The sequence below is a fragment of the Pygocentrus nattereri genome, chromosome 2 (genome assembly GCF_015220715.1).
Source record: "Pygocentrus nattereri isolate fPygNat1 chromosome 2, fPygNat1.pri, whole genome shotgun sequence".
Taxonomy (NCBI): Eukaryota; Metazoa; Chordata; class Actinopteri; order Characiformes; family Serrasalmidae; genus Pygocentrus; species Pygocentrus nattereri.
Genome location: NC_051212.1, coordinates 53,416,321 through 53,432,860, shown reverse-complemented (window position 1 = coordinate 53,432,860; position 16,540 = coordinate 53,416,321). Strand labels below are relative to the sequence as shown.

At 42.6% G+C, this 16,540-nt stretch overlaps 1 protein-coding gene across 8 annotated transcripts in view; it reads right to left on the bottom strand.

Annotated features, from left to right (window-relative positions):
• Positions 1-16,540, bottom strand: part of arhgap21b (Rho GTPase activating protein 21b) — an 87,359-nt gene that overhangs the window by 32,014 nt on the left and 38,805 nt on the right. For 4 of the 8 annotated variants that reach the window (XM_017703441.2, XM_017703444.2, XM_017703442.2 and 1 more), the window contains exons 5-8: positions 10,371-10,463; positions 10,206-10,284; positions 8,723-8,777; positions 913-936 (exon numbers count right to left, since the gene is read on the bottom strand). In XM_017703441.2, the coding sequence (XP_017558930.1) occupies positions 913-936; positions 8,723-8,777; positions 10,206-10,284; positions 10,371-10,463 (251 nt within the window). Of the gene's footprint in view, positions 1-241; positions 482-912; positions 937-8,722; positions 8,778-10,205; positions 10,285-10,370; positions 10,464-16,540 lie in introns of those variants that run through there. The other 4 variants (XM_017703446.2, XM_017703448.2, XM_017703447.2 and 1 more) reach the window with 2 other exon arrangements.

Sequence of the window (16,540 nt, the reverse complement as noted above, 5' to 3'; positions counted from 1 at the left end):
ACAGCTAGAAGACTAATGCAAAGCTAAACCAAAGGTTTTTCTCATGTGGATATTCATACAGGTAGCCAACTTCCCTTTAAATGTCATGATGGTGGTGGTGCTGAGCACAGTCAGATTATTAGCCTCCATTTCACATGCTTGAAGCAGCACCAGATGTGACCACAAGCATGAGGCAGCATGCCAAGCCCAAAATAATCCCAATTAATGAGAATCGAGAGTTATAATGAGGTTTTCTACCCACCGGTCGGGTCACCACCCGTGTCCGCAGGCACACAGACGCCAGGGGCGAGCGGCTGCCCCTGTTAGCCACTGCACTGAATCGAACTTCAGTAATCATTATTTAAGATCCACCACTATCGCAAGACTCTTGCTGGCGTGAAAAAAAACCCACCATTGGTTCATTTTCTCCTCTTATGAAGAGCTCGGTGAGCTTTCAGAACACATCGCTACCGTTTGCTGTGCTGCCTACGAAGCAAGTGCAGTGGACTTTCACCCAACATACCTGCAGGGTCAGGTTACAGTTCTTACATACACCTGAATGAAGTGAGGCGGATCTCACTGGCAGAGAACTTTGCCCCTCCCTTCACGAGATGCCACAGATGGCGTGTGAAGTTCCACAGGTCAAAGTTCCTCATCGTCGAAGGTAGACGATTGAATAAAAAGGGCGAGGCACTGCAAACATTCCCGCTCAAGATCTACTCCCTAGCCTAAATCAAACAGGTATCATGGGCTGTACTCTGCCGACTGTCAAGCCATGCTACACCACACCAGCCTAATCGTGAAAAGAAACAGAATGACAGCCTTTTTCAAACAGCCAGGGATGCGAAACCTCTGCCGACAGGCAAGCCGAGCACACAGACATGCATAACATCTGTGAACGAGACGATGACAACACATAGTTCATCTGCTTACCACAGTAGAGATCTCCCGTGAAAACTGCAGCCATTACATCACAGAGCGGCACAGGGGAGGAAAACAGGGGGAAAAAGAGAGAGAGAGATAGCGAGAGAGAGAGAGAGAGAGAGAGAGAGAGAGAGAGAGAGAGAGAGAGAGAGATGGAAAATAGACAGACACAGACATATTAAAAGACGGCTAAGCCCAGGAGGAGTTAGTCCGAGTAAAGCCCGTTCCCTTCATTGAATAATTCTGCTCGAGACACTAAAAATACACCGGAGCGACGGCAGCGGCGCCGTGGGTGAGGAGGGACCGTGGGAAGGCGGCGGTGAAGCTGTGGGAAGACTGTCGCTGTAACTGTCACTTCAGCGATGCCACCTGCTTGTGTTTGCCGTTTCTTTTCCAGAAAGGGCCAGAGGTGGCCATAGCCAGCCTCCAGCAGCGGCGGCAAGGGTTTCATCTCCATCTCTCTCCATCTGCAGCCAGATTACCGCCAGCGAATACGCGCACCCACCCACGGCAGCTCGTCTCTTACGCTCCCGCTCACTCGTTCCCTCTCTCTGGAGCTGCAACCATTCACATGACTGAGGCAGCTGCTTGATTATACATTCTGTTCAGATGGCCCAGCTCCCCCTCCCATTCTGCCTTCCTCTCTCTCTCTCTCTCTCTCTCCCTCCATCTCACTCTGCTGCCTCAGTCACACATGCACACGAACCTGTCCACAACACGGATCAGCTGATCCATCTATTCCTCCGTGTGCCTCCCATCCCTTCTCTTGCAGCTGAAAGCCATCATTCCCCCCCCTTCCAGTGTTTGTGTACGACTAGGTCTTTGACTCTGTCCCTCTAATGTCGCCCTCGAGTGGTTCACCGGTTTAATCCTCCTGCCCAGCTGACCACCCTGTCTGGACAAGCCACATCATTGCCTCATTACATGGCCAAATGCCACCCTCCACCACCACCCCTCCCCTTACACACCAACAGACTGGAGTATAAACAATACACAGATTTTCAGATATGATACAATTTTCAAGCCTCATTTTTTATTGTGTGGTCAAGACGTGATCACATTTGCAACTCAGAAGTCAAGACTCAATTAAATGATAATTCACGATACAAATGTGAATACTGAGATCAAGATTCGACTAAATGTTCAATTCTGATGTTAAGATTTGATTCGGTTTTCAATTCTGAGGTCTAGATTTGAATCGGAGATAAAAATTCAACTATATCTTCAACTCTGAGAGCCAGGATTATATTTATTTTAATTACTTTTGCGCTACATAAATGTCTCCATTCTACAGAGCTCTACCCTCCCTGCCCACTTCACTCTGATAAGATGCACTGGGGCGCCTATTTTTAATCACCTACAGCTGTGTCCACCAAGTGAGACAAGTAAGGGTGCGAGAAACATATTGGCAATACACATTTTTCAAATCCTCAATGTTTAATTGAAGTCATTACACCCTTACAAACAGCATAAGAAAACATCACAGCAAAAGAAAGAAGGCAAGGCGAGGCAGCTTCCTAGGGGTAGGGAGAGGGGGCTGTTTACAGGGGGTTTGTTTGCACTACTAGGTGACTCTGGTTCACGTTGAAAAAATGTGTGCCTTGCAAACTCTTTTTCTCTTTGCTATAGCGCTTAAGGTTAAACGACAGTGGGAACAAATACTGGACTCCAGTATTTCGCCTAGTTTGCATATCTGCAACAGTTATTCCTAAAAGTAGTAAACTTTAGTTAGAGTGTTATAGAGATGCCCAACTAAGCAAATGCAGCTACTCATAAAAATCCAAATATGAATAAACACAAATATAATGCCCTTTATTAATACAGAGAAAACCTGAAAAATATTCTCTTCATAAAATAGTGAAACTTAGAATAACATCCAAATAAAGCCATCAACATTCAAACAGTCAGAAAGCACGCCAACACAGTGTACAAGTTGGAGGTAACTACATTATATATATATATATATATATATATATATATATATATATATATAAATATATATATATATATAAATATATATATATATATATATATATATATATATATATATATATACACACATACATACACACACACACTCAAAAATGTCCAACAAGCTACCCGACCACACGAAGAATCCTCAAAATAGTGATACTCTCTTAAATCACAACGTACTGCCTTTTGTTCTTGCTGGGTAACAGATGTTCGACTGGAACATCTACGTTACAAAGACTACACTCGGACTCTGTTCCGCGCCAGATTCGTGAATTTAAGTCTCTTACCAGCAAATCTAACTGGCCCTTTAGCTCACCAGGATGCAGCAGCTGGCAATGCTTTTTACACAACTAGTTAAGTGTTAAATGAATGTCAACCAAAACATGGGCTTGTGTTCACACCCCCCCCCAACCCCCCCACCCCCCCCCCACCCCCCCACCCCCAGGTCCATTTACAACATTTGTCAAGTTTTTTTTCCCCCCCAAGAACATCCATAATTCATTACCACTTCATGTTCTAACATCTCGTTATGCCTCAAAAATAAAAAGGCTGTGGTTCTGCTACTGTGCCTTAAAGACAGATGTAAAGGCTCTGTTCTGATTGGACACCCCGCACCGCACCGAATGCTAATAGCAACCAGGTCTGTAACCTAAAAATCTCAATAATGGGCGGAGCTAAACTGCTATGGGCTGAATGTGTGGATATATGTAAATGCATACCAGCAGCCAGTTTAAAACAGGTCCTCTTTGCAGTTTACTGACATATCTAGACTGAAAAAACTGGGGAGCGAATGGTATATTTTCGACATTGTAAATAAATAAATAAATAAATAAATAGATAAATAAATAAATAAATAAATGTTCAAGTACTACATAAAATTCTTGGTGAGGAAAAGTGATTTGGTCTTCTTGGATATGGGTCGTTTAAAACGTGAAAGAATTCCAACTTAACTGTGGGGTAAGGACGGAGGGTAACATAGAATTGCAACTTGATCAAGAGGAACACGAGATGAAGAGGAGCGTTAAAAAGGTGTATGAAAAGGTAACCGCAGATATGCTGGGTTCATCAACTCTAACCAGCTCTGCAGGCCTCACAGGACCAGCAGACGCTCTACAGAATAAATAAAGTGCTTCAACAGAAAATGGCTTGCATTAAAAGTTAATGTTAAGGGCTAAAACATGAGTAAAGCACTGAAGGTAAAGTTAGGACAGTTTGAGGACTGAAGGTCCTTCTGAAGATGATGGGTACAGAGGTTAATAAAAACAAGGCCACTATTGTTATTATCAATAACTATAACTATAAACTACTTATGCAAGTCAATTTTACAGCTGCTTTCTCGTGTACGGTTGGTGCGCCCCCCTTGCCAAATGACGTTTTTGTGAAATGAAAGTGAAATAAAGTTAACACGCACTCTACAGAGCGCACACTTCAGCACAATCAATGCACAATTTACCATGTTAACTTGTTGGATGCATGTTAAACTCACATTTGCAAAGCAAATGCCATATTTAAGTCCCTTTGTAAGTGTTAACCTGCGTTTCCTTAGAAAATCAACACGCAGTTCAACAGGGGGTGCTCAAACTTTTGCACACGGGTATTTTTCCACTGGCACAAGCTGTTCAGCTAAAAGGCTTCTGCGACATTCAGCAACGTCGACTCAAGACAAGCTGTTGAAAGCACTGCGCTTGCCCTTTACAGCTGCTTTAGGACCGTTTTCGCTCATGTATCCTGTACAGAGCAGATAACCTGACTACGCAAAATCGGTCAAGCCATAAAAAGGGAACATATACTCTTCACCCCAGCACAGCTCAGGATGGACATCAGGTTTAATTCAATACAGAAACAACGGGAATACATTACACAACTCTGATCTGGGAAGGTTGTGCTGTTCTGGTAGGTCGATGCTACAGCTCAGCCCTGATAAAGGCGAGCTGAGTTAATTAGAACAGTGAAGTCCTACTTTCAGGGTTTCAGAGGGACGTCTGCGCTTCAGTCTAGCAGCAGGCAACATAACATACCATCAACATCATGAGAAACAACATTACAATGGACTTTTCTGGGCCTTCAGCACTTCTAACACTCCACTGACCCCGGTCTGTGTCTGTGCACCTGAAAGGCTTCGTGGTACAGACACACACACTACTCACAAAAAGTCAGGGATGTTTGGCTTCTGGGTGAAATGCACTCAAACGTTTACAGGTGAACTTAATGTGACCTCCTCTAAAGTTTTGAATGTCCAGCTGTTCAGTGTTTCAGTACTTTCTGCACAACTTGCTGTTCTCAAACAAGGAGCTTAACGGCGAGGTGTTTACACTTTACAGCATTGAACAATGGCTTAAAAAAACAAAGCTCAGATTCATATTCCAGAGCTGGAATAACCCAATATTGATGGGTCACATTCTTGATTGTAGGCTAGCTGGTTAAAGATTAATTGCCTAATAATAGTGGTCAGTTATCAGTCAATAGAATTCACCACAGTGAGACCGCATCTTAGGGTTGAACGATTTGGGCATAAGGTCTAATTGAGATTTTTCTGACAAACACTGCGACTACATTTTAATTTCGATTATTATCTATAATTTATAGGGTTCAGGCCTCTTTTTGGCCTGTTCTTTTTAGGCTTGAGGCTGGAACCCTGCATGTACAGAGCCAATCTGCCAGCAAGTTGTGGTTGTGTTATCACAACACATGGAGGTGTGGATGCCTCCGATTGGTTTTTTTGGCAGGCAGTTCACAAACTGTGCTATTAGGTTCAATTTCCACTCTTAAAACAATGTTTCTGATATCGCAGGCTTTAATAATAAAAAAAAAAAACTGCAGCTATTGCGATTTCGATATAAAACGATTGATCTTTCAGCCCCAACTCCATCTGCTCTGACGCATAAACTCCCTCACAAACATGCAGATGAAATCCAGTTCATCCTCTACCCTTAAAGAACTACGAGAGATGTTCATTCTTTAATGGTAATGCCCGGTTTTACTCAGCCAGCATGGAAGTACGTTTCTATTCTGTGCACATAAGAACTGATTCCAGATCAGCTGGGAGGCTGATAAAAGAGACTGGGAAGAGCTGGCTGGTAAAAGCCTCCGTGCCAGGCATCAGCTGCCATCTCGCTCTCTCTCAGCTGCTGCTTCAACACTAACAGTGTGTCGTGAAAGCTCCCATCACGCTTCAGAGAACATCCCTCTTTACTGTGAAGTCTCTCCAGGCTAAATACTCGCCTGCAGCTCTACTCTTCCCACATCTACCTGAATGTAAGTATGTTCATGTAGCATAAAAATTGCCCTGTCCATGCCCACAAATGTGAAGTTGGCCATGTGATAAAGAACGCTTTAAGAAATCCTGTTCAAGCAAAACTATTTTAGGCTGGAGTTTTAAAGTCACTGCATAACATTAAGTTTAAAAAAGCGAAGTTACCAACGTTGGCTATGATGTTCTTATTGAAGCCAGGCGGTCAATTTGCCACCAAACAGAAAGGTGTCGAATCTGCCGCTTTAAATCAAATAGTTAGGTTTGGAGTCTGATGTGCAGAACTGGCAGCTGAAACTGGCTTGGGGACAAACTAGCATTTAGCTTGATAAACAAACGTACATTTCCCAAAAGAAAGGTGTCGTTTCATAAACGTGCCAGTTCGAATGGCTTTACCATTTTTGAACATTTCATTATTGAATATTATTAACTAGCCGTTGGAGTCGATTCATATCTTTCACTGTTCTCCTCATAATGAGTTATGAGCAGCAGGCTGACCTACTTGGGTAAAACTGTTCTGCTTCGCTCATTGACATGAAGCAAAAAACAAAACATGGAGATTCGCTCGAAAGAGGCCCTGAATATTCTGCTGTAATTCCCGTTAGGATAAAGCAATCTGAACCAAAAGAATAGAATACACTACATACCTTGACGTGTAATCGACTGCATTACATGTGACGCTGGATGCGATCTCCGTTTTCTGCCACACACATTTCGACGTGGCGCTTATCGAGGGGGAATAGCGGCGATTTCACACTGGATTTTTTTCCTTCCAACCTTCCACATTGCGAGGCTTGTTCCGATACTTTTCCTTTGAGCAAACCCTAAAGGAAGGATTCTAGTGGTGTCAGATCCAGCGACCGCGGTGGCCAAAGCCCCTTTAAAATTTCCCTGTTGCCGAAGAAGGACTCCATTTCTGCCACGGTCCTAGCATACTGTATACTGTACACCACCATCCTGATGAGAAGTCGAGTGACTGAGTGAAGAGGTACAGGGGTCTGCACCCCTGAAGTTGCAAACGGTGGATAAACGTCGCAACTGCTGTTCGACGCCTACCTTGTCGCTCCGACGCAGGGGCTTATTCGAAGCTCCATATACTGAGGAACACATTGCACGTTGTTTGGTTCAGATTACTTCGTCCGAGCGAGAGTTATTACAGAACATTCGGGGCCTCTTTCGAGTGAATCTCCCTGTACTCGGTGACGGATCAAGAGTCTGAACTGAAAGCTGCTCTTCAGGTTAAATACTACTACAGCTGTACCCACCCACCCATTTTTATATAAGTATTTGTTCTATGTTGTCTAATCTGAAGCATTACATTTCAGAGAAACTGAACGTAGGGATGTATACTATGTGTCGTGATAATGTCTTGAAGTATGCTTCTGCCATAGAGGCGGTCACCAGCAAAATAAGCTGTACAAAGATTCAGTGCCATGAAGACCATCAGGCCCACAGATACAGACCAACTCTAGTGAAATGGACGGAGTAAAAGTGAGCGAGGGAGAGGAGGAGGCTGAAATGCTGCCTGCTCTCCAGCTCTGAGCTATTCAGGGCAGCTGTGATGGCGCAGCAGTTGGAGCTCCAGCAGTGGAGCAGGCTGCAGTGGCCTGGATAGCAGCCCCAGATAGAGCAGTGAAGAGAGGGAGGGATGAGAGCATCAGTCGCTTTCTGAAGCAGGTCAGCTCCTCCGTTAACAGAGACGACAAATAGAACAGGCCTTCCTGAAGCCCGGACAAGTATGACTGATCAGAGAACGTGCGTTATTATGTAGAGCTTTACATTTAGCAGCATGTCAACCTCTTCGCAGGATGCATGGCTATCTATGCATTGCATTTACCTTTCGGTACTATGTTATAGGTGCTGTACATTCATCACCATGTTTTCAATTTAAGTTCAGAGATAAATTGCAATCAAAGTGAAAAAGATGTTCCCGATACACACACACACACACACACACACACACACACACACACACACACACACAGCCCCACACACCCCCCCACCACACACACACCTTTTCATCTTTCTCTTTTAGTAGCCATGCATTTGGTGGTTTAACTCCTTATTCTCCAGGGTAAATTTTGGTTTGTCCATCTGAATTTACATGAACAAATCATAAGGCAAATTATGGAAACACGGGTCGACTTTCAGTAGAAAAACAAACGGAGTTCAGCTTCTTTTATTATAAGGGTTTAAAATGACATCACCGTCTATTAGACTGGACTAAACCTCATACGACGCCCAGCTTCTGAATGGAGCTTATGAAATATGAACGTTATGAAGAACATGACCAAGTGCGGTTTGGAACCACCGGTGGTTCCAAGGAGTTCAAGGCTAACCCTTTTAAAAAGTTTTAAAAAAACGTGTTTTGGGAAAATGTTCAAATGTAAACACCATTACTAAGTGCAGTGAATAACATTTACATTTGATTTACATTCTGTATCGACAGGATCACGTCAGGATTCATATCTCCTTTTCTACACGCAAACACAAACATGATGGACTGAAAATGTAAAACTTGCATATCGCACACAATTATTCAATGAACTAAAAGTGAGAAATATCATCACAGAAAATGCACTTTTAAAACCTTACCAGTTGAAGGATGTCTTCATCTTTTGGCATCACACACAGCTCCAGAAAGGTTTCACTGGAAGAGAAGCATGGACAAACCTCACTCACAGCCAGGGCAAAGAAAAAGAACAGCAATGCTAACACTAAATATTCAGCGTCGATGCGAAAACGTCGCCGGCACCAGGAATTTCAGAAAAATAAACACGCTAAGCTTCACTGAACTGAACTCCAAGAACAAAAACATTAAGAAAGCAGTTTAGCTTTTATATTGATCCTATTAGGTGGTGAAACAAAGACACGGACCTGTAGGATCAAAGACACGGACCTGTAGGATCAAAGACACGGACCTGTAGGTCTGTGTCAGTAAACAAAACCCTCTTAACCAAGATAACCATGTGGGAAATAACTGGGGTTGACTGTAAAACTGGGTTTGGGACAAAGATTAAGCTTCAACTGATGAGATGTGTCCATAGGCATCAGTGGATGTACTTCTAGAAATACTAACAATACTACTACTACTACTACTACTACTACTACTACTACTACTACTACTACTACTACTACTACTAAAACTACTACTACTACTACTAAAACTACTACTACAACTACTAAAACTACTACTACTACTACTAAAACTACTACTACTACTACTACTACAACTACTACAACTACTACTAAAACTACTACTACTACAACTACTACTGCTACTACTACTACAACTACAACAACTACTAAAACTACTACTACTACTACAACTACTACTACTACAACTACTACTACAACTACTACTACTACTACAACTACTACTACAACTACAACTACTACTACTAAAACTACTACTACTACTACTACTAAAAATACTACTACTAAAACTACTACCACCACCACCACTTTTTCTTCCATTCATTTTAAAGCGGATGCAGCAGCAAAGAAAATGATACCATGAGCTGAAGCTTAATTCTTGTCAAATAAAAAAAAAGAACTTGGTAAAATTTGGGGTGGAACATCTTCAGTTTGGGGTGGAACATTTTTAGTTTGGCCATGAAACTGTAACTAATCTAGTATTAAAGAACAGAAGCTTCACTTAAACTTTATTGTCCGAAGCTGTGGTTGTACAACAGCTAAGACCTGAAGCTAATGTACTAACGTACACAGTAACATCGATCGCTTTACGCACCTGCAGCACAGAGCACGTTCGACCAGTGCAGCTCAACGGCTGAACAACTTTCTCTATGCTACCTTTAATAAATCTGGTATTAATGCAAGATATTGCATCACCAAAGTCATATTAATTCATGGGTTTACATGAAGTGACTGAACAAGTGGTTGGCACTTTTAAACCAGACAGTTTTTACTGTCTCTGGAGGTCGTTACCATGGTAACTCAGCTACCCGTCACCAGGTACAGGGCCACCTGTAGACTTAACAAGTCTAGGGTCATTCTGTTTTCATCAAAGCCAACACTGGTTGTGAAGTGAAGGGGGGGGGGGGGGCAGACTTCTCACCTGTTCTGGATCAGTGCAATGACCTGGGAATAGGTCTTCCCAATAATGCTCTCGCCATTCACCTTCACTATACGATCTCCTACAGACAAAGCAGAAGGTTTTCCAGTCAATTTAAAGGGCATCAATAAATGCAACGTTTCACGTCTTAACGAAGTCAAACGGCACCTGTGCAGAGTCCGGCACCATGGGCAGGTCCTCCCTCCTTCACCTGCTTCACAAAGATTGTGTCCATGGGTTCTAGCCTGTTTCGCGGTCGCCCTGGCAACAGAAAATGGTAAAGTGTCACCAAGAGCCCAGATCTCAATGACTCCAGCTGTGAAAAACAGGGCAGTGATCACAAAAAAAAATAAATAAGCCAGATATAAAAACAGAATTCAGAAAAGAAAAATCAAACTGTATCTAAAATATAACTGACCAGCAGAGACATGTGTGGTCCTTATTTAATTCTGCAAATTATATTAGAATTTAAATAGAAAACATGTCAAATTTCATACAGGGCTAAAAGGTAGAGGATAAGCAGAGCCAGTTTGGCAGCCGGGCCAAGTCCTAGTCCTCGGGCTACACAAAAAACACTGTTAATTAAATATTTTTCTAGGTTTTGCACTGACATTCATTAAAAGCGGAAGAATGAGTAACAGAGAGGAAAAAAAACATGGAAATCTCCCAGCAACCTTCTGTTTTTCCTGCTTTGGCCAGTAGGATGCTAGAATTACAATCACTGAGCACTGAATATACATATGGCAGTGCTACAAATTCTATGGATGGATAGACTATATGGCCAAAAGTACGCGGGCACCTGACCATTACACCTACATGAGCTTATTGGACATCCCGTTCCAAAACCATGGGCATTAATGTGGAGTCACCCACGCCCTCCTTTGCAGCTATAGCAGCCTTCACTCTTCTGGGAATGCTTTTTACAAGCTTTTGGAGGATATCTGTGGGAATTTGCCTCCACAGTTCCTGATTCCTGTTCTTCACTTGGCTCCAGCCGATGCTTGGCATTGCACATAGTGATCTTAGCCTTGTGCCCAGCCATGGAAATTTATTTTATGAAGCTCCCAACATACAATTCTTGCATTAAAATCGCTTCCAGAGGCAGTTTGGAACTCTGTTGGGAACGATGCAGCAGAGGATGGGCGATATTTACGAGCTACGAGCTTCAGTACGTAGCAGTCGAACTCTCCGAGTATGCATAGTCTACTGCTTCACTGTTGAGCTGCTGGTACTTATAGACACTTCCAATCCACAATAATAGCACTTAGAGTTGACCAGATGTAGGAGGACAGATACACTCACTGGCCACTGTTCAGTTGCTTGTTAACACAAATAGCTAATCAGCCAATCACACGGCCACAACTCAGTGCATTTAGGCGTGTAGAGGTGGTCAAGACGACTTGCTGAAGTGCAGACCGAGCATCAGAACGGGGAAGAAAGGGGATTTAAGGGGCTTTGAACGTGGCGTGGTTGTTGGTGCCAGACGGGCTGGTCTGAGTATTTCAGAAACTGCTGATCTACTGGGATTTTCACGCACAACCATCTCTAGGGTTTACAGAGAACGGTCCGAAAAAGAGGAAATATCCAGTGAGCGGTCAGTTGTGTGGACGAAAATGCCTTGTTGATGTGAGAGGTCAGAGGAGAATGGGCAGATGGTTCCAGATGATAGAAAGACAACAGGAACTCAAATAACCAACCAGAATCTCTGAGGAACGTTTCCAACACCTTGTTGAACATGTGCCATGAAGAATTAAGGCAGTTCTAAAGGCAAAAGGGGGTCCAGCCTTTTACCAGCAATACCTAATATGTACCTAATAAAGTGGCAAGTGAGTGTATTTCACAAACGGAGGGCGACCACAGTGCCACATTTAAAGCTCTTCAGTACGACCCAGTCTACAACCAGTGTTTGTCAATGGAGATTACAAGGCTGTGTATTTTACACACCACAGTAATAAACACGCACATTTGGCCACACAGTGCAAACTGATAGACTGATGGATCAAAAAGGAGAGAGAGACAGATAGAGCGCCAGACAAATAGACAGAAAGTACATTAAGGTCAAATGCAATGTTAAATTAGCAGCTTGCTTTCCTCCCCTCACAAGGGAATTCTATGTTCAGTGTCAGTCAAATCAATTATCCAGCTCAGAGACTGTGGATCAGGGAGAGAACAACCAGCAGCAGGAAGGCACTCAGCTAAATGCACAGTGGATTTGTCTGGACTGCTGAGATTTATGGAGTACCGGATTTATTTCATGTTTATAAGACTTCCTGCCATACCAAAACTGGAACCTCTGCCAGCCACTCTGACACCATTGCAGCCCTGCCTGCTCTTTAAACCGGCCAACAGCAGAACATTCAGACACTTCGACCGTTTAACGTCTCCTACTCTCCAAGCACCCAAACGTGAGCAGAATCTGAGGTAGCACTGAGACAAATGAGGCCATTTAGGTCCTGGCAGACAGACACTTGAATTGTTTCTATTTTTTTTTTCCTGGCCAGAAATCAGGGAAGTGGAAGACACTGACCACCTGAAATGAAAGAAAGCATTCAAGTTAGCACTAGAGGATAATTTGCAAATGTTTTCCAAAATATACAAGTGTGTCAGATGATATTTAAGTTTGCATTAATAAAGTTAATGAGTTCACGCTTCCTGGGAGCAGGTACGTGATGTTAGTCGTACAATCCTGACACTCCTTGTTTTGACTGGACTGTTTTGCTCCACGTTCTTCTCTTGAGATAAAACCAAACAGCTTGACTAAACTTTGTAAATGTAACTAGACAGAAACTGTTTCTTAAACTTTTTTACAAACCAGTTAACAATACGTTAAAAAACGAATGTAAAACCTTAGGGACGCGCCAATATGGGAACCGCGGAACAAATTCACCTGGATCAAAAGTAAACAGAGGTAATATTTATTTCTGTGCAAAAAAATGTGGTTCTTCAATAGTTCTTTAGTAAAAACCAATGGTTTCTATGTAGAACATTTTTAAAAAGGGGTTCTATACAGCACCAAAAATGGTTCTGATACAGTTACACGTTTTTTTTATTGGTATATGGCCTTTTGTGGCTAAACAGAACCCTGTTCAAATGAGCTCCAGAGAAAACCATATACAACACTCAATGAATCTGAAAGCCATGTAAAGTAAAATTACTTAATTCAATTTTTAATATATTTAGTATGTACACATTTAACCAAAGCTTAACACCGTAACAATAGTAGACGCCTGCTGGGTGCTAAATAGGTGACTTTTCAAAAGGGTTCTCTATAGAACCATCTACAGCACATTCTCCATCAATCTGAAAGGAGTTCTTTGATTGTTCATGAAAGAACCTTTGAAGCACCATCTTTGTCCGAGTCCACTTAAATATGGTGTATTTTTGCAAATAACTAGTAATATTTAAAATAACATTCAGCTGAATTATACATATTGTTTAAAATCATTTTAAAAGGCTACAAAGGGGTTGAAAACCACTGCTGTAGGAAATAGGCCCTTCTGTATTATTCAGTCAGATGTTTATCCTGATATCCTGCATTTCTGCTATTAAGAGGCCCTCATCACGAGTGGTGCACTTCAGCCTTCTTCACATTTGCACTCATTTGTTATTCCTTTGTAGGTTCAATGGGCATCTATGCTAAACTTACATTATATTGCCAAACTGTCAGTGGGATTATAACAAAGTGGAAGCGATTGGGAACGACAGCAACTCAGCCACGAAGTGGTCGGCCACGTAAAATGACAGAGCGGTCAGCGGATGCTGAGGGGCATAGTGCGCAGAGGTCACCGACTTTCTGCAGAGTCAATCACTACAGACCTCCAAACTTCATGTGGCCTTCAGATCAGCTCAAGAACAGCGTAGAGAGCTTCATGGAATGGGTTTCCATGGCCGAGCAGCTGCATCCAAGCCTTACATCACCAAGCGCAGTGCAAAGCGTGGAGTGCAGTGGTGTAAAGCGCCACCACTGGACTCTAGAGCAGTGGAGACGAGTTCTCTGGAGTGACCAATCACGCTTCTCCGTCTGGAAATCCGATGGACGAGTCTGGGTTTGGCGGTTGCCAGGAGACGGTACTTGTCTGACTGCACTGTGTCAAGTGTAAAGTTTGGTGGAGGGGGGATCATGGTGTGGGGGTGTTTTTCAGGAGTTGTGCTCGGCCCCTTAGTTCCAGTGAAAGGAACTCTTAAAGCTTCAGCACCAAGAGATTTTGGACAATTTCACGCTCCCAACTTTGTGGGGTATCTGCCGAGACGGCATACACGTTTCCTACAGCTGTCCTTAAAGCCCAGGGCCCTATTTGTGTGCATGTCTGTGGGAAAGACAAAGTAAGGTGTTAAATAAAAGCCCAGATCCTGGAAGATTAATCACTCAGGAGCATAAAAGAACGAGAACAATACACTGAAGGCAGGGTTTAAACCCAGGAACAGAAGGCGAACGAGCACACAGAGCCTTTTAGGTTAATTACAGGATTAAGCCAAAGCTTGTTCATAGAAAAGAACGCAGAGAGGAGTCATCATCAGAGCCTTGTAGAGAAGGCTGACGCCCTCTTGTGTCGAGAATTTGCAACTGCAGTCTTGGGCATGAGTCCACGTCAAAAGGACGTAAAAATAAACAGCTCATTAACCAGCTATTAGTCAGCCTCTGAGTGAGTGATAAAGCACGAGTTAGAGGCAGAAATGTCCACAAGAGGGCGCTGTTGCCTTGCGTATAAAGTCCTCAAACAACTGCACTGCAAAAATGACAAGCCAATCCCAAAGCCAGGAATTCTGGGCCATCTGCAAACCAGTGCATTTACAGACCTGGGCCTGTCACTATATATATACATATATATATATATATATATATATATATATATATATATATATATATATATATATATATATATATATATATATATATATATAAAAATAAATTGCCTAATTGCAATTGTTTGAGATGATTGCAATGACTGAGTAAACATATACTTCTTAATACTCAAAGAACATGATTAAACGGTTCTTTGTATCATGAAATTGATGGCAACTGTGCTGTATATGGTTTCATATATACAGCACCTTTTTGAAAAGGGCCCTACATGGCACCAAAAAGGGTTCTACTATGGTTACGATGTCAAGCTTGTAACAATAGGAGAACCCTTTTTGGTGCTATATAAAACCCTTTTCAAAAAGGTGCTATATATAAGCATCTGCAGCACATTCTCCATTAATCTGAAGAACCCTTTTACAACGCAATGAACCTTTCAATCATGCAAAGGGTTTGTTGAGGGTTAATTACCGAGCCCTGCTGGTGACATCCTTAAGTCGTGGGAACGAGATCATACCTTACCAAGTCGTGGCTGCGCTTTATTTATATTTATTGACTCTCAGAAAAAAGGTAGTAAACGGTCAGTCTCGTCACTAGGGTGGAACCCTCAAGGTTCAGGGAACATAACTGAACCATAATCCACTGAAATTATATGTTCTAAGCTGTGCCGACTCCACACACCCCGCCCCGCCTCGCCTCCTGGCTTTTATTCTACTGCTCTGTTATAAAACATTCGGCTATGAAAAGGTACAAATACCAACTTTTCACCTGGAGGAACTGATTTAAGGTTCTCAATCAGACCTTAAAACCTCTGTAGAACCTTTGAGGGAACATCTACACTGTTTGTACCTTGGTGTCCGAGAAATGTACCTGCACAGAACATTAATTTCTTACAGGATGTCACCAGCGGGGCTCCGTAGTTCTACAGAACCAATTTCTTTACTGAAGAACCCTTGAAGAACCAAGTGTAAGTGTGTAGCATGGAAGTAAGATAGCTAATCTGTTGTACTTTAATAGTTGAGTACAATGAAGCAAAAAAATAAATAATTAATTAAAATCATCAGCCACAATTATTTCTGTGACAATTAACCATCAGCTTAAATGCCAAGATCATGACAGCTCTACACGGATCAGCACTCGTCAGTTATCCTTCAGCACAAGACGCGGCGTCCATCCCGTCACTGAGTGTGAGAGTTTAACTCATCATAGTGTTAGAACTTAACCCAACTACTGAACCTGTTAACCTGAAGAACGGCAAGTTCACAGACGCACGTCTACGGCACTTCAGTATTGCTTTACACAGTGAGGAACGCCGAACAATGGGATTCATTCTCGTTCTTCCTGGCCTGAGGTCACCTCTGAGTCAGTGAACTCCACACAGCACTCCGGTCCGGATAGTTGAACGTCGTAAGTCTGAGTATCAACAGCAGTGAAGATTTCAATAAGGTGGGTTTACTATTATATGTAATGACAGGCAGCCAATCATATCAAGCTCTAAGCATTCCCTCGAAAAACTCAGAGAAAACTCCTCAGAACA